Below are 26,427 nucleotides of genomic sequence, written 5' to 3'. Positions count from 1 at the left end.
CTATGTATTCCTATGTACGGGTGCAAAAAAGTGGGGGGGGGGGGTAGCACCCCCCTGACTCAGCCGGTCCTGATGATGTACTACTATGTCTTACGTTGATTTCATTTGATGTCTAAAAGATAGTGATATTGGCAATAAAATCGGATTAGAGTAACTGTTGCATTTGATGAAATTTGAATTTGATTCGAACTGAATTGAATTGAATGAATTTGAAGATTCTTCTTTCCGTAGAAATTGAAGTGGGAACAGTTAGCATGCATGCCTGCAAACTCTGCACATCTACTGAGGATTAAAGTATGATTGAACTACTGGCAAGTTTACTGCACTCCAAATTCACACTGACGACGAACAGAGTCTTTGAGGATGGTATTTCTGTTCCTTGTGAGAGCGCTTTAATGAAACATTGCATTGCCATATGATGCGAAAACTTTACGACAGTCGACTTGGTGCTGTACAATGTTTACTTGTCGGGCCTCATTTGAGTTTCTGCCGTGAGTTCTATTACGGCCGGGGACATCATCGACGCTTTGAGGAATTTGATATCGGGAGCCCTCTGAGCATGAAATCAAGCGCGGCGGCAAATGTATCTGCGCTGGTTTCTGTTCAATAAGAATTGGTTTATCTCGACAAACGGAAATGGCACGGGTCCCAGGAGGAGAAAACATGAAGGAAAGCAGACATTCAGTATGAGGACAAAGAGAGAGAGCTGGAGAACTAGAAAAGAGAATGACATTTATATTAAAAGAGATGGAGGCAACAAAACAGAATAACTGTGTGAGCGGAAGCTTTCATACGAGTAATGTTTCACGATCACGATAAGCTGGGTAGATAAGTTTGGTGTGATCTTCTGTCTACAGAATCAAAGATGGGAAATATTCTTACATACGAGAAGCAAAAACATTTGTGTGCTTTTATTTTCACACTAGTTTGTTGCATACAATGCACTGAAATTTCAACGCCGAGAAAATTTCCACTCCTACCGTATAGACGATGTGTCAATTCAGGAGTAGATATGGGCGTGTTTCGATAATAGAAAGGATGAGATTTGGATCGCAATTTGATGACCATTCAAATGAGGCAAAAATTATTCTCAATAATCGCGACCAAACATTGGCATCTTTTTTTCTTTTTCTTTCTTTTTTTTTGGGGGGGGGGGAGGGCAGGGGTTAATACAACAACTAAAAATGTTACCAAACCACTCAGGTGGAACGGCTATGACCTCGGCCTGACCCCTGCCGCTGAACCTGCCCAGCACATTGCACGATTGTGTGTCATGTGCATTCACACATTGCAGCACACTCAAGGTCTACTAAAAGGGAGATATGAAGAAGGAAATCACTTCTTGCAATGCTCCTATCAGTCCTTCTCCCATCCAACCATCCTTCAACTACATTTAATGTTCGCTCCAACCATGCAACTCAACATTTGAAAGAGCTTTGATTTGTGAAGAGAATGTTACCGGATGAGCCCTGCCCGAGGAAAAATAATGGCAGCAAATTTGCATTCCATCATGATGCCTTCTCCCCTGCCTTGACATAGTCCCCTGTTGGCTCCATGAGTGTCTGCTTAAATGTCTCCGCTCTTTTGTCAAAGGAAGAACACTTTCTTTCCCCTCCCCCCCCCCCCCCCACCATAATGCAATGTGTACATGTAGTCTGTCTTTCAGTCTTGTACCGGGATGTAGTCAGCATTAGATGGATTAAAACTTCACCTCAAGCCTTAAAAGACATGTTGAAATCAAGCATGGTAACAACACCTGTCTGGTTTGTTTGCTATGGTGCGCCAAAAGGAACCATGTCTGGTTCTGTTGCAATATCACTTCCCCACTAATAATTTTGCCACAAAATTTATCCTCATCTGGTGATTTAGTTGCTCTTGATTTCAACATACATGTAGGAATAACATTTTGGGTGATTTTGTACTGAATTACTGACTCTTTTTTTCTAACAGAACCAGACATGGTTCCTTTTGGCACACCATAGCAAAAGACACATGACCGTTGCTGTTACCATGCTCAGTGTAAATGCGCCCTTATTGTATTATAAATCATGATTTCTCATGTTCAGATAGTTAAGCTTTCTGAGACAGAATTGATTTTCAACTGCAAGCATAAAGCTTTCAACTTTCTGAAGCAAAGAAAAATTTAGAGGCAAGACAAGATTTTTTTTTTCAAAGTCTACTGACCACTACCCATAATGATGTCACAAGGGTTTAATGGCACTTTGTTATGATTCAGTCCTGTTTATGCAGAGTTGCATCCTTTTAGCATTTATAGAAAAATGGAAACATGCATATCCTTTCAAAATATGAAGAACAATTTGTTATGGGGATTCCTGAATATATCCAAACCAGGCAAGCCTTCCCACTATTGCGTCTTTAGGCATTGTAACTTATCATATCAGGACACAAGAAATGGTATACACATTGTAACTAGGAGATGCCTGCTACCTCAAACAGGTACTGTATAGACCATAAATTTAACGAGTCTAAATTTTCGCAAATCAGAACTTCCCGACGATTTCGTGAGTGGTTAGAATCGCGATCGTGGAGTCCTGTACTGAATGGAGAAATGTAAACCCGTACGTCACATTCATAGCTTGATCAGAGTCAATATTTTCACTTATCTTTAATTCGCGAATAGCACCTCACTCGCGAAATTCGCGAAAATAAAAACCTCACGAAATATTTGGCGTATACAATATCTCATTGGCCTGGAGTGAAACGTCTCCTCAACGTCTCTATGATGTCTCCTGGAATCTAGCCACAGTCTCTGGGAAGTTGCAGGAGACCAGATCATGTTCAATTATTTTTTGTGAGACTTTTTTCCAGTCCCCAGCTGGTCTTGGAGACGCCTCTGTGACATCTCTGTAGCATCTCCTCAGTTGCAGCCAAGTCCTGGAGACTAATTTTGATAGCGAGGTCTCTGAGATGTCTCCATGACCTTGCAGAGGTTCACTGGTGACCTACCGGAGATGCTGCAAAGACATCTCCACGACTGAGAAGATGTCTCCACGACCTACGCATGAATGAATTATCACCTTCTTTGGAGCTACACGTCTCTGATGTTATCTTGGAGTTGGATTCTTGGTGTGAGCACAAACTATCATTTGATCTTTCAAGTCATGGCAACAGATCAGTTGGACATGTCTCCTCCGGTGAGAGATATATGTATATATACACATGTGTATATATATATATATATATATATATATATATGGGTGAGAATTTTGAACGATGTACAATTGCCAATTTTCGTACCTTATGACATTCTTTCCCTTAGAACACGCCAGGATGATCTAAGAAACCAGATTTTTTCATGTCATCTCAAAGACTGGTAAATTTCCTTTCAGGAAATATATGGTTTGGTTGACTTTTGCCTGATATTTTTCATTTCACAAGGACTTTGAGCGTAAAAATACGGTAAAAACGCTATTTTCACAAAAATTTTTGTTTTTCAAACTAATGATGTGCATTTTTAATGGTACGTGGCATCTAATATCTGACCATGTTCTGGATCTGACATATCATGGGTACGTACCACAAAATTATAAGAACTTTATGAGCACGTATAAAATTACAGAGAACAATTAAAATATCAAAGTCCTAAACAGACGAACGTCCGTGATGCTTTTATTTCTATCGCTGCTGCAAATTCTACTTTGTTGTCCCAACTGTAACATATACGAAAATTTGGTGTTCCACCTAATGGACATATCCTGCAAAAATTGTACGTCTACTGGCTGTACATGGGACGTAATATTCTTTTATGCAAAATTATACTGAGTTTTCGTCACGGACGTGCCTCCGCTATTTTCTAATAAAAATCGTAGCCCATGAAACGTTATTGGCGATATTGTTCTGAGTCGTAATCAACTAAGATCTAGCAACACGATAATATGTTTGTTTTGAGTTTCTGTCCATCCTTTGTCAAATAGGAACCGAAATTATATTTTTAGACGAACCTCCAAGAAAAAAAGAACGTCCGTGATGATTAAAACGTTTTCGAGTGGGACACCATCTTGCTTTGATGGCGAAGGTGCATTTTACCTTTGGCTCTCTAGCCGAGGAGCTGCATGTCATATTTGGAGCGGACTGAGGTTCGTCCGCAGTTTTTGGACCATGCAATTCACCAAAAACCAAGCAAATAATTAATATTTTCTCTGAAAATTCACCTCCTGATCCCCCTCTGAGCAATACATATGTTGTAAGGATGTCAAATTTCTTATAATTTGCATTGACAATACATTTTCAATTTTTTGAAAGAGTTAGGAAGGCTAGGTACTCTCTGCCGATTAGTTATCCGTCCTGGAACATGACCCTAGTAGTAGAATGAACGTCCGTGATAATTCCAGAGAACGTCCGTGACGTATGCAATCCCTCCGATAGGGATAACTTGTCCCGAAAGTGTCCTGTATTCTTTAAAACTTTTGGCTCGAATAGCGACAAATAAAGTTTTACAAAGTAGAAAATGAGTTTAGAGCAGTAGTTTCAGAATTTTTAAGGCGTTATGTGATCATGATGAACAAACAATTGAAAATTTACTCACAATTTTACGCTTGTTTTCCCTTTAATTATACATAAAACAGCTAAATGCTTAAAACAAAGTTATAGGAAAATGGAATTTTGCGTAATCTGTAATTTCTGTGCGTTTAAATTTCTTTCTAATGAGGTCCTGGAGACAATTTGTACTGTTACAGGTTCTGAAAGTTTCGCTCACGGACGTTCTGTCCGAGAAAGGAAATTTCTGACAATTACAAATATATCACTGCACATAAGATTAATGTTAGTTGAAAATATTACCAAATCACCGAGCCGCTCATACCCGAAAGTGAATAGCGTTCAGCACTCAATTTACCTGTAATAACAAACGGAAAACGTTTTTTTCACGGATGTTCGTTGGTTGAATAAGTCAGTGGATTACATAGTAGGAGAAAGAGGATCAGTGCCACTTTTTAGTGACAGGTGCTCTAAGTGTTTATCTTTTGAGTACGGTAGCTGCCGTCTCAAACAGAACACATCCAGTTTTGGTCTCCATAACGGACGTTCGCTGTAATTGTCATGATATTAAATGCCTTAATTCATTCTTATTTTTCTCTTCATGACGATTTTTCTCTCATTCCCTCAATAGCCTGAACATGCTGCGACCAAACTGAAAACAAAAACAATACAAAACAAACCAAAACATATCCGAAAAGTGCTACGCAATCACATTCAGGATAATGACGGAAGAAGTCTGTAATGAGCATGTGTTGAATAAGAAACCGAAAAGTTTCAAAAGGACGTGGAAGCAGTTGAATGAAAATGACTGAGAAACAGAGAAGGGATCGAGCTCCAACACACAGAGAAAAGAATTGCCAGTGCACTCCCGTTATACCAAATTCCTCTGGAGAAGTTTTTGTTTGTTTGTTTATGTTTTTTATTCATCGAAATGCCGTCACAAGCAAACAAAAATCATGCAGTATACAATTATTGGCTGATGAAAACACACAATTCCTCCGGTTATCATCACATGGTGTTGTTTTATACTCATCAATGAAAAGCAATATTCATTTGTAATTTTTTCCAAGATTTCTTTTTTCATTTTACATTTAAGAGACAGAGAGATCGTCAATTTGTTTGTGCTTTTGTGCTTACATTGAAAACATATGTTAAAAAAGTAATTATTAAGAATAGGTTTAAGGTCGCACTTTGATACGTTCGCTCTTCCTAAGATTCGTTACTCCGATGTCCAAAGGTTTGTTATTCCAAAATGGAAAAAAAAAAATTGTAGTTAATTCAGGGGGTTTGTTATTAGAAATGTTCTTCGAAAAATAGATATTAAGGATCATTATTTTTAGGTCCGTTCTTCTAAAAGTGGAATGGGCCTGATATTCGTTTAGGTGAAAACGGTTATTATGAGGTTTTGAAATTGGAGGATTTTAGTTGTTAACTTGTTTCTCCACATTTGGATAAGCGAACATAATTTTTCATGTTCCAATTAATAAACCTTTCGGTTAACCTTCGGAGATTCCTATCATTTACCGAATAAAAAAGCTTCATAATTATACGAACTCTATCAATTTTCGTATTGACAAACTGTATGAATAACGAGCCTCCGAAATGACGCGCTACAAAAGGTTTGTTATAACAAACCATATTGTATAATATCGAAGTCACAAACATCCATCCAAGTTATATGGACTTATTGTGTCTTGTTATGACGAAACTTCGCAGTATCGAACCTATTATCATTTCTGATTAATATAATAACACAAATTCTCCTCGGTAACAGTGTGTAACACAAGGAGCAAACACAGAGGGATTTCTTCCTAACGTATTCGTTTGCCCTCCCCAGCTAAACTTCGTATTTCTATAACGGAACACATTTCTGTTGTTTTTCTATATTAATTCTTTGTCATAATTTTAGCTGTGATCATGTTCGTTATATAAAAAGCAAATTTTGCATTGTAGACTTTATATAACAAGGTTAGGACCTGAATATTTACTTAATGATAACGAAATTTTAATAAATATATTCGTTCTCAAGGATGGACTACGTCACTGAGATTACACGTACGTTTGTACGTTCATTTACGAGAGATGGAAAAACTGTTTTCTTTGATTCCTCAGTATAAGAAGATAAACAAGCTTATATAATTGAGAATTGGTCATATCTATTCAGGATTTTGTAGAGGAGTTTGTTCTCGACATGAAATTGCTGTTTGTTGTGAGTAGAATGCGTTTTCAACTCAAGAGAGCTGCATTGTTCAATATCTTGTTTGTTCCGAACGTCCGTGAGCTACATGCGAACCTCCGTGATGAAAACTATGCTATGTTTGTTGGGTTATAGAAACTGCCCAGATGAGATACATCTTAAAAAGGTATATTATTATTTGGGAGTGAGGATTAAAGTATGGGATAGTGAAATAAGAGGTGAAAATATTGAGTTTCTGTAAAATGCGCGTAAAGTTAAGAAAGTGTTTAGCGGAAGAGCAATATTTCCACAGAAATGACGAATTTAGTTAAATCATCAGTTGTCTACCATTACGTACAGGTTAAGAGTACAAGCTTAATATTCTGCAATCACGTACACATGTCCCTTAAGATATTTCGTTAGGATTTTGAACTGAATCAGATCTTCGGAAACTATGTTAAATGGTATTCAAATGTATGTGCAGTACTATTCCTCACGGACGTTCGCTGCTCTGGACATGGTAAACTTCAGCGGTGAATAAAAACTTGTTCCTCTGGGAAAATCCTAGTATAATTGGGTTCATATTAAAGCTTGAGTTATACTCTTTCAGGTAAGATGAATGACTCGGAGAATTTCCTACTTTTTAAATTTTGCCTTGTTTTGGCTCAATTGTACATCGTTCAAAATTCTGACCCATATATATATATATATATATATATATATATATTTGACCCATGACCCATATATATATATATATATATATATATATATATATATATATACATATATTATACTTATTATTAATAGTTAGATATATCGTCGCTGGGGTGACAAAACCTCGTATCTCAAAAATGTCAAATGTTCAGGAGAGCAAAAAAACATGGCGGCCATAGCACTGTAGTGAATGGGAAAGCCTTTCCTTTGACATGTCATGGTGGCTTCATTTTTGGAATAAGACAGTTGGGATTTGGCCAAGACATCACTTGACCCATTATTTGACCATTAAGCCAAAAAAAAAAACTAGAAATGTCGCTATGGCGACTGATGCCTCTGCCATAATGCATGATTCTCCCAATAGGCGTATAGTACAATGTCTTCACAATGTGTGATCCATGACATTTTCACATAACTGGAGAATCTCCATTAGGTAATGCATGTACTACGTTTTGAAACTAATAATGCAAGCATTGCATATATACTAGTATATGAGGGAAATAGTAAAATTTTGAGGAGCTGACCTTGACCTTTGACCCCTGACTATTGACCCATGACCCCTAAATTCCCTAAAGAATCCCTGCCAGACAGTACATGCATATGTACCAAGTTCCATGAAAATACATTGAACCATTTGCGAGAAAAGTGATATTGCAACATTTTCACCTAACCTTTGACCTTTTGACCTTTGACATTATGACATGAAACTCTCTCTGGAGAATCTTTACGCAGTAGTACATGTCCACACCAAGTTTCAAGAAAATACCTTCAGGCATTGCATAGATATGGGGGAAATTGCAACATTTGTAAAATTTGACCTTGACCTTTTGACCTTTGACCTCTTGCCAATGTAACTTAAATCTACTCAACTAATTGTCCCATCATACATCATCCTTGGACCAAGTTTGGTGAAAGCTGTTTCATCCAGTTTTGAGTTATCACGTAAACAGATAAATTTTAGGATTTGACCTTGATCTTTGACCTTTGACCTCTGTCCAATTTCACTGAAAAACTAATCAAGTAATTGCCCCATCATACACCATCCTCCAACAAAGTTTGGTGAAATTTGCTCCATCCAGTCTTGAGTTATCGCGTAAACGGATACAATTTCATGATTTGACCTTGACCTTTGACCTTTGACCTTTAGCCGATTTCACCCAAAATCTAATCAACTAATTGCCCCATCATACTTCATACTTGGACCAAGTTTGGTAAAATTCCAGTAAATAGTACTCAAGTTATCGCGTAAACGAAAGCGGACGGACGTACGTAAGGACGGACAACCCGAAAACATAATGCCTCCGGCACCACTTCGTGGCGGAGGCATAAAAATTGACATTTTTGAGATACGAGGTCTTGTCACCCCAGCGACGATATATTATATTGTTTATATACCAAACTTATGGAATACCAGGGATTTAACACCTGGCAAACAATAATGAATCTCAGGATGAGTGTATTGATCAAGTCTAATAAAAAGCAGGGGGAGGGGATCGGGTACGTGTAAAGGACTGTTGTGTCACAAAGTGCGCCCTCTGGAGGGGAATGTCAAGTAGATCAGCCTCCCTGCAAAAAAAAGATTTTATATAGAATCACGCAACGCAATTTAATTTCTTTTCTTTCCTCTTTTTCTTTTTCTTTTTTTAGATAAGAGGTTGCAAGGTGACACTTTTACAACAGCCGCGGGGACCACTGTTTGCGAGTGAGTATAGGTTACCTCGCCTAGGATCCGGCGGAACGAAATGGGCACTTGGCACGATTGCCAATTTGACACCAAATATTGCCTGTTGTTACTCTGGTTACTTCTATGTGCCCTCTACATGAACCGGGCCAAGCCCATTGAAAACAATGATTGGACCTACTTTGAACACACATACACAAAAAAGAATGGAAATGTAAAAAGGAAAAAAAAGGAAAAAATGAGCAGAAATAGCACATTAAGAAACTACATGTACATAGGCTTACACACATTCTTTACACAAACACACAGACTTAAACACACAAAACCTAGCTATTCTTCGAGAAGGCCTCTAAAACATTGATTCATCCAATGAGGGAGATTTTTTTAACATATGAGTGATTATTCCCCTTCCCTTTCAAATTCTTAAATTCCCATACACTACACTATATACAGGGATAATATTTATTTATTTATTTATTTATTCAGTTTTATTTTAAAAAGAACAGGGTAGTCACTTTCAGGGTCCAACGGCCTGCTTTTCAAGTGAGCCCTGTTACAAATAATACATATTGCGAGTAAAAATCACATAATACACCAACAACAAAAAGAAAGCAAACGAACACATAGACACAAGCAAGATGTGATATCTACGTAAGTAAAAAAAGATACAAAATTAACAAATTAAAAGTAAAAACAGCAGGAGATTACCATATGCAAAAACAAAATAATTTATGTTATACCAGAATGTTCAAATATAATGGCCAATAAGTGATATGGCAACGAGTAAAAAGTACACTTTCACATTTTGTTCAGAATATCGAAATATTGCAGGTAGGTTTACACAGTGTAACGCAAACAAAAAGAAAAGAGAAGAAAAAAGTAGTCAAAACAAACATATGACAGGTAAAAGAAAAATGTGAGAAAATAGAGATGCGTTATCATACACAGATATAGATTCAAGATTAATATGATTTCTGCAGGCAATGGGTTATGTGCCATCACATCTTCCATACTCTACACCCCTACAAAGGTAATCATGCATCACCTTCGTTTATATAGTTTGAAATTTGAATCTATGTATCACTTTCCAATTCAAAGCTGGTTTCCACCAACCAAAGTCTGATACAGACACTCGAGCACACCCAATTATACACTTTTGGTAATATATGAAGAGTTTGTTCGCAAAAACCGATAAGTCCATATCTGCCAAATGGAGATATTTGCGATTAAAGGTCAAGAAAAATAAAGAGAATAATAAGAAAATATTTGCTTCTTTTGACCATAACTTCAAAAATTTATCTTTATATGTAGTGACCAATATATCATTTAAAAGGTATTATTTTGTACTTTATGACAGAGACCGTACTTCAAAATCTTCAAAAATGGACTAATCATTTTTTTGCGAACAAACTCTTCATATACAATTGTACATGTTCCTGATGATTCCCACAGACAAAGCTTGCCCTTTAAACTCTATTGAGCAAATTGGGTGCTGGTGTATATATTCCCCTTGAGAAGATATTGGGCGGAGAGAGTAGCTCGAATGATCACTTGATGGAGTGGGGGGGGGGGGTGTGTGGAAAAGTCCCTGTGTTGATAACAGAGAAACAGACAGACAGAACAGTAAAACACCACCTCATCCTGTCATCCCTGACAGAGACTCTGGGAGCAAAGAAAGGGAGCTGAGATACAATAACAGCTCTGACTCCTGAAAAAGGGTCAAGTGGCGATACAGGCATGGGAAACGGTTTACAAATCATCGAGTTTCGGTATCTCTCCCACCGTACGGGGAGATTTCTCTTCTGTATCTCCATCTCCGTTCATCTCCCCCCCCCCCCCCCCAACCTTCTCTCCGCTTGCAATATCCATCATTAGGTGCACCCGATATGTCTACTGGATTCTCAAGTCTTGCATTTGAAGAGACATCTCCAAACCGTGCAGCATCTATTAGAAGGCCTACAGTGTAGGTTGCAGATTTATTGGCAATGATAGGTCTAACCTGTAAGGTATTGTAATACTTACGGAGGCAGGGTGCAACAGAATATTGGTAAACACAGCTCAAGGCAAATATGAATTCTGTAGTCCAAAAATGGATCAGACGTCTTGTATTTTTACTGTGATTGAATGCTGTTAAAAATATTTGTTTTTGTGATGTCAAAAATTCATAAGCCACAATATACGACTTGTGAAAAAGGACAGTTTTTTGTTCTGATCAATAAAATCCAGAAATGCAAAATTTGTGAATTGTGTGACATTCATTTCAAAATACCCTGGGCAATTAAGCACTTACAACAAAACAAAAAACAAAAAAAAAGAAAGCTCCCTTAATTGTATGTCCATTGCAATGAGTTTGGACTTGATATGTGACCCGCCACAACAAAAGGATCCGAAAGTTACTGACGGCTGAGCCAGAAAAATCGACTTTGAAGTCATATCATCAAAATCGGTCAAAACAATCAGATTTCTGTTTTTAGCATAATGTTGAAGGCTAATGTTTTGTCTATCATCTGTCGACATTTCAAAGCCAAGTGATCAAAGGAAAGGCAAAAGAGTAGCGTTTTTTTTTTTTTTTTTTTTTTGAGGGGGGGTCATAATTTTCCAAAATTAAATGGAACAGAAACATGTCCAAAGATTTGGATTTAGTGCTGCAAATAGACTCCGCCCCTAGCAACGAGGGAGTGATCTTATTGGTCAGTGCATGGCATCCTGTTACTGATTGGTCATGCGTAGACCGCTGGCGCTAAGCTTGAATGAACATCGCAGAAGTTGCTATGAGCGTACCTTCTGTTGTCAAGAGGTGAAAACTGTCTTACCAGCTCTCCTTGATCACGATTGTGTCCGAAAGAAAACATTGAAAGCAGTTTTCTCAAAATGCTGATTTCCTACACCACACGACATGGTCTCATTAAATCATCAAATCTCCACTCCCTAGTACATTTATGAGTCAGTGGCGGATCCAGGGAGGACCGCAACCGGCGCACACCCCCCCCCCTTTATTTTTTGTTGAAACAAAAGAAATAAAAAGAAAAAAATGGGGGGAGGGGTGCGTGCGCCCCCCTTTAATTTTGTAAACATGCCCCCTCTTTACGGAATTCCTGGATCCGCCCCTGTGAGTCGTGTTATATATATGAAATTAAAGCGGAAGTGTAAGGGAATAATGTAATGTCGTTTTCAGACAATCGACCTCCCTCGACCTTCAGATCCTTTGGTTGTATGTCACATTAATGCACCATTTGCACAATGAGCACTAGTTGCTAAATGCATTGAGATAATGAAAGCTAGGCAGCTGACCCAAATGAGGTCTCTGTCTAATTTATAAGAAAAAAAAAAAACATTTCCTTCTACATCTTGTATGTGATCAAATTAACAAGAATTTGTTATGAACAAATGTGTTCAGGTCTTAAAGCAATTCTATAAGCCTAAAGAGGAAACATTGTATTTTAGACAGAAAAAGAAAAATGGTCCAGTGCAAACTGCATCTGGAATTTGGTGCTATGTCAGACAAGCCATATGGACATCTGGAAGATGTTCTGAGGTTGTCATGGTAACCTTCGGAGACAAATTTCACGCATTGAAATCACGGTGTTATTGACAAGCTGTGGTCCTCCTACCCCTATTGGCAGCATGCCTGGCAAATCACTTGTGGAAATTAAATCCAGCATAAACACTGGGACGGAAAGCCATTTTTAGAAAGCACTTGAAAGGACAAACACACAAACAAACAAACAAACAAACAAAAAGAGAAACAATCACATTACTGTCTCTTGTTGATGAACATTGACATGCCTACTCCTCACTCAGAACAGCTGTCAGCTCACAAATTAACCATCTAGAATCTCCTTAAATCTCTGCCGTGCATGCTACTCTCATAATGTAGAGAGACATGGTACGTAGCTACGCTCACAAGCTCATTCCCAAGGGGAAAAAGAGAGAACATCTTTCAATGCCAAACTGTGGACATGTGCACCAATAAATTCAGAGGCTGCAGCCAATTTTGCTTCAAAATTACAGGCTGCTGTATTATACGTTCTTATCAATCAGAGCGATTACTGTTAAAGTGGATATTTTTCGCGTGACTAATTTTTTGAGCTCGACCAGTAAAAGAGTTTTGTGTGTTTTCAATTCCATGGAATCAAGACATCAACTACTACAACATATGGCAAGCAAAAATATTTACGTGCTTTTATTTTTATTTTATTTTAGTTTCTGGTAGCGCGAAATGCGCAAAAAAATTTCAACATGGTGAAAATTTCCACTTTCACAGTACATGCAACCACTAAACATTAAATTCTGGTTGATTTTGATATTTCATTCTTATTATCTAGTTTTTGTCACTGGCCATAAAACATTTTTTTTTAAATCACACTGCAGGGGTCCATTGCATAAAAGTTACTGTTATGGTAACTTTGCCATCCAATGGTAACTTCCATGGAATTCTTGACTTTGATTGGCTGTTGAGTACTGTTGCCATGGTAGTTACCATTGGATGGCAAAGTTACTATAATAGTAACTTTTATGCAACGGGCCCCAGATCTGCAACCATGTACATATCGTAACAAATGTGATCAACTTTGAAGTAATGCATCTTTATACAATTCACAATCTATTGCACATAAACGAAATTATTTGATGTCCTCAGTTGGTGGGTGTCCTCTGTTGGCTGATGTGTTTGTATTCATGGTAATTCTATGCATTCCACCCTCACATGTGGACTCAATATACTCCTACAGTCATCGCATTCCAATTAATTTCTGTTGTCAGCAGGCATGTTTTGGGTTCATCCAATTTGGATAACATTGTCTAAAGATCAGTCTACATCAAATACTGTGAAAGTGGAAATTTTCGCGGTGTTGAAATTTTCTTGCATTTCGCGCAACCAGAAGCTAGCGCGAAAATAAAAGCACGCGAATATTTTAACATGCCATGTGTTCCTGTAGTCAATGTGTTGATTCCGCGGAATTATAAACACGCGAAACTCTTCTTACCGGGCCAAGCGTGAAAAATTAGTCGCGCGAAAATATCCACTTTTACAGTAATAGACTTTTCTTTTCAAGTTACAGAAGTGGTTCGATCAAATTAGAACAGTAACATATCAAGAAAATTGCAAGTCAGAAAGTTTGCAGTTACAAGACTTTGCATAAGAGTGTCATGCTGTGTTTCAAAGTTTGAATACATAGATGTGCGGAGGTCATGTGCCATAAAGCATTCTAGGTAGAACCTGTAGATGATGGCCATGTTAGCCATGTGACCATATTATAGCTGGCAGGCAAATTTGTATAATTGTTAACTGTTCTATGCACAAAAGCCAGAAACGATCAATCTTCCTTAAAAGATTCAGTACTGAAACCCCCCTGCCTCTCACTATCTTCAGTCTTTGGAATGTGGTGTCATGCAATGATATTGCTGTCCCACCGTAGGAACAGAACTGTACAACTTACTTCAAAAAAAGAGTTACAGTTAGCATCTTTGTATGATGCAGTAGAAATGAAAATCAGAGCACAGCCACAGCATGCTATCACTTGGTGGTCAGAGTAGAATGGAAAAGAGCAACAGGGAATTTTTTCAGCGATCCAACACTCGGACACACACTTTGAAAGGAACGGTATGGACAGCAATGATCAGCGATGGCCTGGGAATGGCAATTCATGGCACACCATCCTTGAAGGGGGGAGGGGGGGCATCGCGATGACATCACGACATGAGCGCATCATCACGCCAGCCATGGCTGGACCCACTTTCCAGCTGAACCTGCCCTTGATTTTAAACTGGCATGGCCGGAGGTCACCGCAGCTCTTTAAATAGCGCACCGTCTAAGCTAAATTAACATGGCAAATTTAGAAAATGGGGGGGGGGGGGTCGGGAGATTGCGAGAGATGAAAAAAAAAAAATTGGTCCTATCCTTGCTGCCGGGGATTGACCCCTTTTCTTCATGGCAAATAGCATTACTGAACGGGGGCTACAAATTTTTCCCACGCTCTACGTCGTCATTGCATCGCAGGTCCTCTCGCATTATCGGGTGTGCTTAGTGGTATGCTCAATCATATACCGCAGCGGACAGGGCAGCGAAGTCAGCTGAGCACGAGTAGAAAGAAAAAAAAAAGGGAAAAGGACAAAAAGAAAAAAAATGCTCTGCTAATGACGGCCGCACACGCATAATTAACTCGGCAATCATATTCATGCGTGCGAAGACTTCGGCGGGCCAGGGCCGGCGGGGGAGAATGAAAAGCTTCCTATGATGGAAGCAGACAGCCAGGCGGAGAGGCAGACAGATCAAGGGCTTCCAGCAGAAAGAGAAAATGAATGAAAACGCCGCAAGAAAACCAACAACGAGCAAAGCATCACATCGAGGAAGAATGGAGAGACACAGCGGAGAAAAAGTCCAACTTTAACTCATTGAGGACTAGTCCCGAGTATACTCGGGGCAGGTGTCTATGGGAAATGAATGTTGTAGCAAAATCAGCTCATCCTTGATGGGTTAATAGATGAAGGATATGTAGAAATACCAAATAGTGTCCATCAGTCAAAGTCATGTCTCTCATAGCAGAACTAAAAGATCATATTTTATTTTCTTTAAACATCTAGGGAATTTTCACAACCTGAGAACTTGCAGTCCACTTGCAATGAAAGGTGTGCAATCCTGTGGGACATACAATTAGCCATCAGAGTAACCGACAGACACGCTCAATAACTAAACTGTCAAGTACACACTTGCTCAACCACTCAGATTCACATGGCTTCCTCATTGGTCATTCATTTTATTAACCCATCTCTCACAAAGAACAATTAAAGGAAGCTTTAGTTTTGGTAGCAGTTTACTTGATTGACAAAGTTTTTCTCACCAATCATTCAACTTATGTTTCCATCTCTCACAAAGGGCAATTAAAGGAAACTTCAGGTTTGGGTAGAAGTTGGCACTGATACATTCTGTCGCTACCCTATTTGGTTACACAATTTATTATGTATGAAATGATTTGTAAAGGAGTATACGCCACATGCTTCTCCAGAGGCTGCCATCAAACTCAAGCTTCAGCTTTGCAAAAGATGACGTTCTCCTGAATTTTGTATGTATGAATTTGATTGAATAATCAATGATCTTCCAATTGTTTTTGTATGATTATAATTCACCTATACAATATTTCATTATGGATAAATTACATATGACCATATTTATGTTCATTTTGTGTTGGATACAATGTGAATAGCATTGGAAAATTGTTTTATGTTGTATACACCTCATGAAAAATGCAGAAATAAATTAAATCAAATCAAAGTTCATATGACATTTTTCATATTTCACATTTGACTATCACCCATTAGAGTTACTGAAAGACAGACACGCTCAAAAAAGCTAAACTGTCAAGCACATACTTGTTCAACCACTCAGATTGACATGCTCTTTTTCACTGGCCATTCAATTCCTTACATTTTCAATGAAACAAAAATTCATGTTCGGGTAGCAGTTCATATGACATTTTTCATATTTCATATTTGGCTACCACCCTGTCAGCCATAGATTTTTACAGACTTGAAAAAAAAACATGTAGGAAATGAATTATTTCGAAATGAGGAGAGATAAAGCTGAAGGTTCTTGAAAAGAAACTAAAAAACTTCTACAATAAATTATGGACACATTAGGCGCGGTCAGACTGTCAAAAGATCAAGAAGTTTAAGATCACAAAGTTTGGGCCATTGGTACGCGCGCAAGCAAGAGTGCGCCAGCCGATGGCTACTGATTGTGACGTAACAATGCACATCTATACATGACAATGGCCTCGCACTTCGGAGGCACCGAACGCGAACAGATCGAGAAGTGTCGCGGGAAGTTTCGCGGGAAGTTTGCGGTCACACTGGCAAAACTTCGAAATCTTAAAGATCGCGATCTTAAACTTCTCGATCTTTTGCCAGTCTGACCGCGCCTAGTGACAATCTCAAAGCACCTACCTTTGCTGGTTCTGGCTGCACCACACTGTTGCCATGGTTACTAGAGGATTGTGGGTCACTGACACTTGCCCTTACGGTGGTTTTAAGCTGCAAAAGAATGGCAAGAAGTAATGCTGATCACTTTGAATATAGCATTCTACAGGTGCATATTCAATTTTCACATATCTGCAGACTGTTATCATATTTCATATATTTATGTTCATTTCTTTGATGCATATAAAAATATACTCTGTATGTCTATGATACACTTCAAATTCTGTCATGCATGAAATAAACTGTATGCTTATGATATGATTAACATTTCTGCCATGTTAAAGATCACCATGATAAAGATTGCCGTGATTTTCAGGCAAGGAAAAACAATTTAGATAACATGCAATAAAACTAGTTATTATAATCATCATTATCATTTTCATTATATGACTATCAGTCTCTTCATATGGCTATCATATCCTCCCTCCATATCAGCACATCTGCAAAATAATAATGTATTAATACATCTCTCAAGCACGTCAGATTGCATGCAAAGAATGAATGTGTAGCCTGCCTGGAAAAGGGAAATTAAAGGTAAAACAGAATGACTACCATCCAGCCAAGGGGGGCAGTCTTCGGAGAACATCTCTTTGTAGTACATCATAACACAATTGACAAGAAACTAGAACGGAGGAGGATGGATATGGATAAATGCATCTTGGACAAAACCTGGCCTCCCGAACAAATTTATGCACACGGGGGAAACACTCACAGACAAACAGGCACACACGTTACAATTACACATCGTCAATGACCAGCTGAGTGTGGATATTTCGAGTCGTGGCTACCAAACTCGCTGACATTATACACACGAGACACTCGACACGCTGCCAACTATCAGATTTGCACGGATACTTCAGTTCGTGGTTTCACAATTCCGACACACATCCACTGTCTGCCACTTCAAACACAGGGTTGTAACTTAGGACATTACGTACACATAGACACACAAACCTTGTCGACTGTCAGACAAGCATGGATATTTCAAATCAGGGATTCCAGAAAAACAACTCCATCAAATTGTGTCGCATTGTGCTCCCGCAAATCTGATACAATTACTACACTTACCCTTCCTTCATAACTGTCAACCACACAAGATTAACACTGCTGCAGCTGCTTCAGTATTTTTACTATATTACTGCACATGCAGCTGGTATCAATGATATACCAAAATGCTTTGCGCTGTTAGCAGCAACGCAAATCACAGTTACCGCTGTGAGAAAAAACAACCAAAAAAAAAACAATGATAACTGCTCAGACAAACCACAGACAGTACTATTTCAATTTATTTTCATCGTCATGGCAACTATGATCACTGCAACATCACTTAGCCACCATGGGAAAAAGGAATATTTGAATGCATTCCATGCGTGCAATGCATTACGCACATATTCATCCCTTCAGGCTTTGCCATGCCCATGTGTACTTTCATAAATTAGCCATGATTGCGCCATGTGAGAAACTGATGTGATTATGTAATTTTGGGCCCAAACGGCGACCCTGCAGGCATAAAATGAAAAGTTCAAATGATTCTTGACAGTGTAAAGATGGGGGTTGTTGACTGTTGCCATGGAAACCATCACTTAGAAGGGGATATGTTGTGATCAGGGGGGTGTTCCATCAATGTTTGTCAGCGCTGACAATTTCAGCAAAATCCTTGGTTTTGATTGGCTGAGATGCTCTGGTCACTGACTGTTACTATGGCGATTCAAGTTGTCAGCGATGACAAACATTGATGAAACACCCCCCAGAAGTATCCTTTCAGGTTTCTGAACCTGCAGTCTCTCCTCAGTACTTGTGCTTTCTTCTTTCTATACATGACTGCCGCAGTGTTGCTAGCTACATATAGTCGTAAATTAAACTAGTAAATATGTATCTTAAGCCTCTCTTACATCCCGTCGTGCGTGTTTAGAGATCGTGCGGACTCGGAGTTCCTGTCAGGCGTGGAGTTGTCGCAGGGTGAAAATTAAATCGGAGGGGAAGTATGTCGTAAGTACTTAATGAGTGGGTGTGTCTTGCTCAAAAAGTGAGGCCCCCAAGTGGTCTGTACGTTTTTTTGGAAGTAGGAAGAAGTAAGGACCACGTAAGATCTTTACTTCTGTCGCACACAATGAGTGGGATAATTGTACGTGAATTGCAAGTGAAGCGTACGTTTTCAGAAATCATACTTGCGAAGTAAGAGAAACGTAAGAGAAACGTAAGGAGCACGGAATTGTTAAGCAAGACAATCGTGCGTCAAATTGGAAGAACGCACGGATAATCACAATAATATAAAAGGGTGCACTCAGTCTCTTCATCATTCATGTGGACTCACTGCAGGAAATGTCGACGCGGAACTGAAATCACGCTGTCCGTGTCAGCTTTTAGGAGCACGATGCACCTGAGCATGTATCAACATGTACTTCTGACGCACTTTTTATCGTGCTGATCACGTTCGTCGTCTGAGTGTGACGTACTTCACAAGTACGGCAGTAATACTCACCACGCATTTTGGAAGTAGGTAATACGCACGGCGGAAGTGCGCTCAGCCCCTTTTGTTAAAACGTACATTGAAGGCAAGTGGAAAGTAAGAGCCTCTTGTGTGGTAAGTACGCCTTTGTGGGAAAATACCCCCGAAATTGTCGCATGTTTTGCCTGCGTTACACGCACACCTATCGAACTTACTCAGTACTTTTGTCTTGCGTACTCCGAGCGTGCCCCACGCATGCTAACTGCCGCAGCCAGGTCGTAGCGAAAAACTGGCTGGCCAGTTTTCAGGCTGCGTGCTATGCGTCGTGTTTGCGACCACCAAAAAAAGTACTTTCCACTTGCGTGCATCTCACTACTTGGCCCATTTTTGGCACGCAAACCACTCGTAGTACCACGCACGACTGGATGTAAGAGAGCCTTTAACTTGTTGAGGACGGACTGATTTTGATACAGCATGCATTTCCCATAGACACCTCCCTGAGAATACTCGGGACTCGTCCTCAACAGGTTAATGATGCAGAAGTACACAGCTGTGATGCACTTAAATATCAACAATGATGCAAAACATGATATAAAAAATACAACATACAGGGCAATGACCTCATTCACAAAATATGGGAAATACTCAGTCTATGATTGACCGATGTGATTATAGATTTTATGATCACTACAATATTTTATGCATATTCTCCATACAGTTTACATGTGACACGACCGTTCCCCAGTGTGAACGTCTTGATAATGATCTTTCTGTAGTCAAAGCGCAGTAATCATCATTCCTGCAGTCCACATGCCCGCTTTCGTGTTCCAAAGTGATGCGAGCGGATGACACAATTTTGCTAGATATTACTCTCGACATTTATGCAATAACCAACCTGCCCAATGGCCACTGCAGACATGCCGTTGTGATTCATCGACATGGCGTGAGCAGCATTTGCAAAAAGGATGGAAGGAGGTGGCTAGACAAAGAAAGAGACACCATTAGCCTGTCCCTTCCAGGAACCTGGCATACCAGGTTTTCGAAGCATCAACTGGATGGGAACTGGATATACAATGTTCTGAAATTGTACACTTGAAATTGTGCATTCATGCCTCAATTCAAGTTTGCGAGTGTTATACTGAGTTGAAAAATTACTTTATGAGAAAGATTACAGTTTCTGCTATCAATATCTGTTCTTTTTCTGTTTTGGAATTGCATGTTTGTTTTTCATTGTTGTTGTTGTTTTTTTGCATATCTTACCCTTTCAAATGTAGTAGTGTGCTTGTTTTGCTGCAAAACTTGTATGAATGCATACATAGTACTCAAGGCTGAGCTCACTAAATTTTGACTTTCGCTGACCCCATTCAGGTGCCCTTACAGTTAATAACAAAAGAATTTACAAGCCCAGTGCACACTGTATTCATACAATTGTACATCTCACGTCCGATCAATATTGTGCAGTGTTCCTTGGCACATGCAGTTGACCAAGGAAATGGAATACAATATATACATGTACTGCTTAACCCGTTGAGGACGAGTCCCGAGTATACTCGGGCAGGTGTCTATGGGAAATGCGTGTTGTAGCAAAATCAGTCCATCCTCAACAGGTTGACTGCTTTTGCACAAGCGGATTACGAACCTGTTCATTCTTTGTCAACAGGCAAAAAAAAAAAATCTTGCTTGTAAGCATTGAAGGTTCTCAGAGAATTGCAGTTCAAGTAACCATTTAAAAGGCTCCTGATCCTTTTTTTTTCTGTCCCTTTTCCTGTTCTTCATCTTCATAAATCTGTGTTTCTATTTCCTGTTTCACTTCTGGACACTGCATCAGAAACATCAACTTCTTGGTATTAATTCATTGTTACTGCAGCATCACAGAGGATAACTATACACAGCCCTGTCGCTGTACACAAGTGTAAGTCGCGACAGGGCTGTACGGTGTGGACACTACGTAATCTCAGGAATCTGGGGCGCTGACTCGAATTCGAATTTACTGCACCATATTTGTTACTAAGACTACATAAGCTGAAAACTTTATCTATTTAGCTAATATTTTCAGCTATTAATATTGACATACACAATTTACAACCTACCAAAAATTACACCTTTTTTAATCCTGTACGCCGCAGAAATCGAAAAAATCGCAGAAATGATTCGAAATGTCGGCGCAGCACTGGGCAAAGAGGGCACTGTCAACTGCGCCCTCTTATGTTGCGTGAGGGCTCTCTACGGACTGAAATACCATGCTCATAGTCCAAGCATCTCAATTCACGTGAGTGATTCGTAAAATTTGTGATAAGAATGTAGAAATTTTTAACAGTTTTGTTGTTGTGTGGCCGTCTTCGAGGGGTTAAGTAGATATGTGTATGGGGTTTAGTAGATATGTGTATCACACACCGTACAGCCCTGTCGACTTACACTTGTGTACAGCGACAGGGCTGTGTTTAGTTACACAGAGGATCTCAATGGTAACAGTGCTTATTTGCCAATGTTAGGCCATGCGAGCAGCCTGGTATCAGTCGAGCTCATATGACATCATCAATAAGAGAACTTTCTGTTCCTCCATACAAGAGAAGGGAGGGTTTTTTTTCTACTGCTCCTCAAGTCTGCATTATCTGATTGGTTTATCTCATTTTTTTTTTTTATTGGATGGGGGAGAAGATTTGTATTTTGACTGCTTTATATTTCCAACTGTAATATCAAAGAAGAAGGCATGAATGGGTAAATCAAGGATATAAAATCAACACAAAATGTTGACATCTTGCAAACAGCAATGTTTACACACATGCCTACTTCCACTACTGAAAAAAAAAAAAGTCTCTGATACGTTTTATTTGCATTGTGAGTGTTCGCTTCATATTAGCAAGTGTACAACACGGAAATCAATAACTTGTCAGCTGATACAATTCAACAGGGAGGAAAGTGCAATGACCTCCATATTCAAGTTCAGAATTAATACCTCTCAGGTGTTATGATTTAAAATCATGTGCAAAAGGGGGGAAGCGGGTTTGGTTTTGGGGGTTCTAATTGGAGAGTGGACTACATTGATACAACAACAATAATACAATGATAATCTCTAATTCATTCAGGGTAGCCTTTTCCATGCTGACACTGTTCTACCAGAGGGCCCTGCCATTATTACCCTAGCTTTACCAGGTACCAATTTCTACACCTGGGTCAAGAGGGACATTGTGGATAAAACATCTTGTCCACGGACGCAAAGCACTGGGCGGGAATCGAACTCGGGTCCTCAGATTGGGAGTCAGGAGTCTTATCCACTATAAAGCCACAGGGCTGCCAACATACACGTAAATCCACACCATAAAACCAGGAGTTTCCTCCCAAATTCTTGTTGACTACGTGTCTACATTGTAGCATCTCAACACGCTAAAACAATTACTGATCAGTCAGTAAGGTTTTTTAGATTCTGTAGTCAGTTCCATGACAATTGCTCCTGCGACATTAGTAGTTCCCACATAATATCTGCGCACTATTAAAGCCGGAGATACATTCTACCCACGAGTATAACCGTAACCCCAATTCTGATCCCTGCATCAAAAAAATAAACTTAAAGGACAAGTTCACCTTCATAGAAATGTGGGTTGAGTGAATGCAGCAATATTAGTAGAACAAATCAGTGAGAGTTTGAGCAAAATCGTACAATCCATTCAAAAGTTATGAATTTTTGAAGTTTTTGCTCAGTCACGGCTGGATGAAAAGACTACTATAGCTTGTGATGTCACATGAGTACAACGACATAAAGAAAGAATAAAGAAAATTCAACATATTTCCATTTTTCTCGCATAACAAAAGAACACTTGACTTCTCTCTTTCAGAAGGCAGGGGGAATAATATTACCCTTAACATACGACGTCAGTAGCAAGTCGAAGAACTGTGCACTTTGTTCAAAAAGTAAAGTTTTGTGAAATTCTCTTTTTATTTTCTTTATATAGTTGTACGCATGTGACATCATACACTGTAGTAGTCTTCTCTTCCAGCAGTGACTGCGCAGAAACTTAAAATATTCGTAACTTTTGAATGGATTGTCCAATTTTCCTCAAACTTTCACTGATGTGTTCTACTAATATTGCTGCATTCTCTCAATCCGTATGTATATGAAGGTGGACTTGTCCTTTAAACCCATCACAACACTTACATGCGCCCAACTCTAAGTCCCTGCAGAAAAGTAAGACTGGAGCAACTGCTGCAAGAGCAAATATGTGACACTGCACCTCAAAACAAACAAAAAGTCGCCAGACATGAATTTTTAGTTAAGACCATATTCTGAAAGAGCAGACTTTAAGCTTTAAAATGATGTATAACTCAAATCAAATGGACTCTCCTAACCTATCTAAATATTGGAAAGAAAGCACAAACTCAGGAAAAGTGTGAACTGAGAAAAGAGGCTCTGAAGTACAATGCCTATTCAAGCGCTTAATCTTTACCAAACCGTGCTGGCTGTGCGATGAATGGGACAAAAAACAGGAAGTAAACCACCAGAGTAAAAACAATGAAGGGATTATCAGATTAAACTGAGATTAGGCATGCCTCTTTAACACATTCTGTCCATAATTAATGTCAACTTTCAAAGCAGTAGCACTATCCTTTCAAAAGTTATTAGAGTTGAAAGTGAAGAGTGTGGACAAGGTTTTTCAGAAATGAAAAAGGGATTCTAAAGACACACCTAATCACACTATTCTACCAAAAATGTTCGAGATAAACTACTAAAAAAACACACTTTCCTGCCCGTTTTATGATATCAAATTTTAGCATAATGTAAAAGAAGACCTGCTCTTTTAGAAAATATGAAAAAGTCAAGTTCGGCTAGGTTGACCCATTTCACTTATTTTCAGTCCTCACGCAAAATCAATGTGTGCGACTTTATGTTCGTTTTGAGGTGCACGGTCACATATTGTGTCACCCTGTAGTCACGATAGCAATAATCTTTTCATATGGGTTTTCAGTTCAAGATAAAAGAATGCACTGCTTTAAAAATAAATGCAAAATTGTATCGCAGGTTTTTGGCCTAGAAAATGGATGACCTTTAGGGTTATTGATGTTCTTTTAATTCATGTGACATTTTGAAGTAACCATTCCATACTGAAAAAGGCATTAAAAAATGATGTATATGTTATATGCGCCCAGAGATTTGCCTAGGTGGCGCCAAAGATGAATATTCCTGAATGTTTCATATTTTTTTCAAGCAAAATTCGGTTTGCCAGTTGGTGTGGATGGTGAGTGCTTTAATTGCACAGATGTCTGGAAACTAAGACCGTGTTTATGCTTCTCCTTTTCGAACCAGAATCAGCGTTTTGAAACGTGATTAGTGCAAAACGCTGTTGCGTTCATGCTCACTTCGACAGAAACGCTGATTCAAAACGCCGATCCAAAACGCACAAAAAGGTGCGTTTACAATCGGCATTTCTGAGTAATCACCTTTGACGGGGAAGCATAAACGCAACAGCGTTTCTAAATGCGTTTAGAGTGACGTCATCGAAATGCCTTTCCGGTTCACGTGAAAAAGCGCGCGCCTGGCCTGTGCAGTTTTCCCATGTACTGTGAACGCATGTCTTTCCCAGCTGCTCTCTCAGGCCAGGCCACCGATCGCAGCGCGTGCCCCAATTTGACCTGTCTCTGCTGAGGTCAGCGAAGCAATCGCAAACGCTCTTTCCAAGGCTCGAAGAAAGTGAGCATAAACAGTGCTCCCGTGAACGGCGTTTTGAATCAGCATTTTGAATCAGCGTTTCAAAACGCTGATTCTGCCTTCACAAATTGAGCATAAACACACCCTAAGTATCAATGAACAGAGATTACCTAATCTCCTTAATCCCTATTGCGTTTATGTTGGACTAAGGTGCATTGCTACCATTGGGAGGGCTTGCTAACTTTACAACTAGGTTTGGACAGACTATTGACGTATCAGGGCAACTACCCCCCCCCCCCCCCCCCCCCCTCCGGCTAAATACTGGTTAGTGATAAAACTAGAGTAAAGATTAGGTTTAGGGTTAGGTTAAGGGTTAGAGTTGACGAGAATCTTCATTAAGCAACACAGTAGCTCTCAGTCAGTGCAAGAGTACACCAACTTGTCATCTACCCCATTATTGCAAAAATATAATTTGTCTAGGCAGGTGAAAACAGCAGTGTAGCATTTCAATGACTTCATTTCATGTCTGTCGCTGTTGATCTTTTCTTTTTTATGATATGCCTTCTTTTCTCAAGGTGGAGATGATGAAATATTGATGAAGCGATCTTTTAGCCTTTTCCACTTTGTTCAAATCAATGGGTATAACTTGTGTTAGGGTGGGGTCAGACACAAAAACTGGAGGGTATGCTGATGACAATCTCATTGTTTTCTTTCCCTGATTGCTTCATGAAATGTAACGCACGGGTTGCTAATACATTTGGTTGGCATCTTCTAATCCACTCAAATGCATGGTCACCTTGTGTGCTTCATATCGTATACTGATTTTTTTTTTTTTTTTTTTGAGGGGGGGGGGCTGTCCCTTTGTTCCTGTTTGAAACAAGTGAGGCTCTCACACAATTGCGGAGGAAGCCTCATCTACATTGTAATATGCATAGATTTTGCCTTGATCGTTACAAAGTCCCCCATGGCAATGTGAGTGTGAGGGAGAATTTGTTTTATTATCAAATTACATTTGGCAGTGGAGATCCTTCCCAGCTATGGATAAAGGACACTATGGCACTACACAACTTGTTAAGATTTTTCTTGGGTTTTCTCATATCTTCCCGTTCTTATTCTTTTCTATTTTTTCCTCTTACTTCTTTATGGTTTGCTGAAGATCATAGAGTGGTATGGTACTAAAAAAGAAATCAAAATCCTGACGGCAATACTGAAAACAAAATCTATGGAAATGAAATCAAGTTAGATATCTCAGTGCATATGTCACTCCAGATCAAAAAAGAAAAAAACAAACAAAC

The 26,427-nt window shown here is 39.2% G+C and overlaps 1 protein-coding gene across 1 annotated transcript in view; it reads right to left on the bottom strand.

Annotated features, from left to right (window-relative positions):
* LOC139735101 (uncharacterized) overlaps positions 1-26,427 on the bottom strand; it is a 276,614-nt gene that overhangs the window by 182,442 nt on the left and 67,745 nt on the right. The window contains exon 2 of the mRNA XM_071645871.1: positions 17,010-17,096. Coding sequence (XP_071501972.1) covers positions 17,010-17,096 — 87 coding nt within the window. The remainder of the gene's footprint in view (positions 1-17,009; positions 17,097-26,427) is intronic.

This window comes from Diadema antillarum, unplaced genomic scaffold (assembly GCF_040938485.1).
Source record: "Diadema antillarum isolate AM-2024a unplaced genomic scaffold, OU_Dant_1.0 seq00000563_RagTag, whole genome shotgun sequence".
Taxonomy (NCBI): Eukaryota; Metazoa; Echinodermata; class Echinoidea; order Diadematoida; family Diadematidae; genus Diadema; species Diadema antillarum.
Note: the sequence above shows the minus strand (reverse complement) of the source record. Positions and strands in the feature narration are given on the sequence as shown.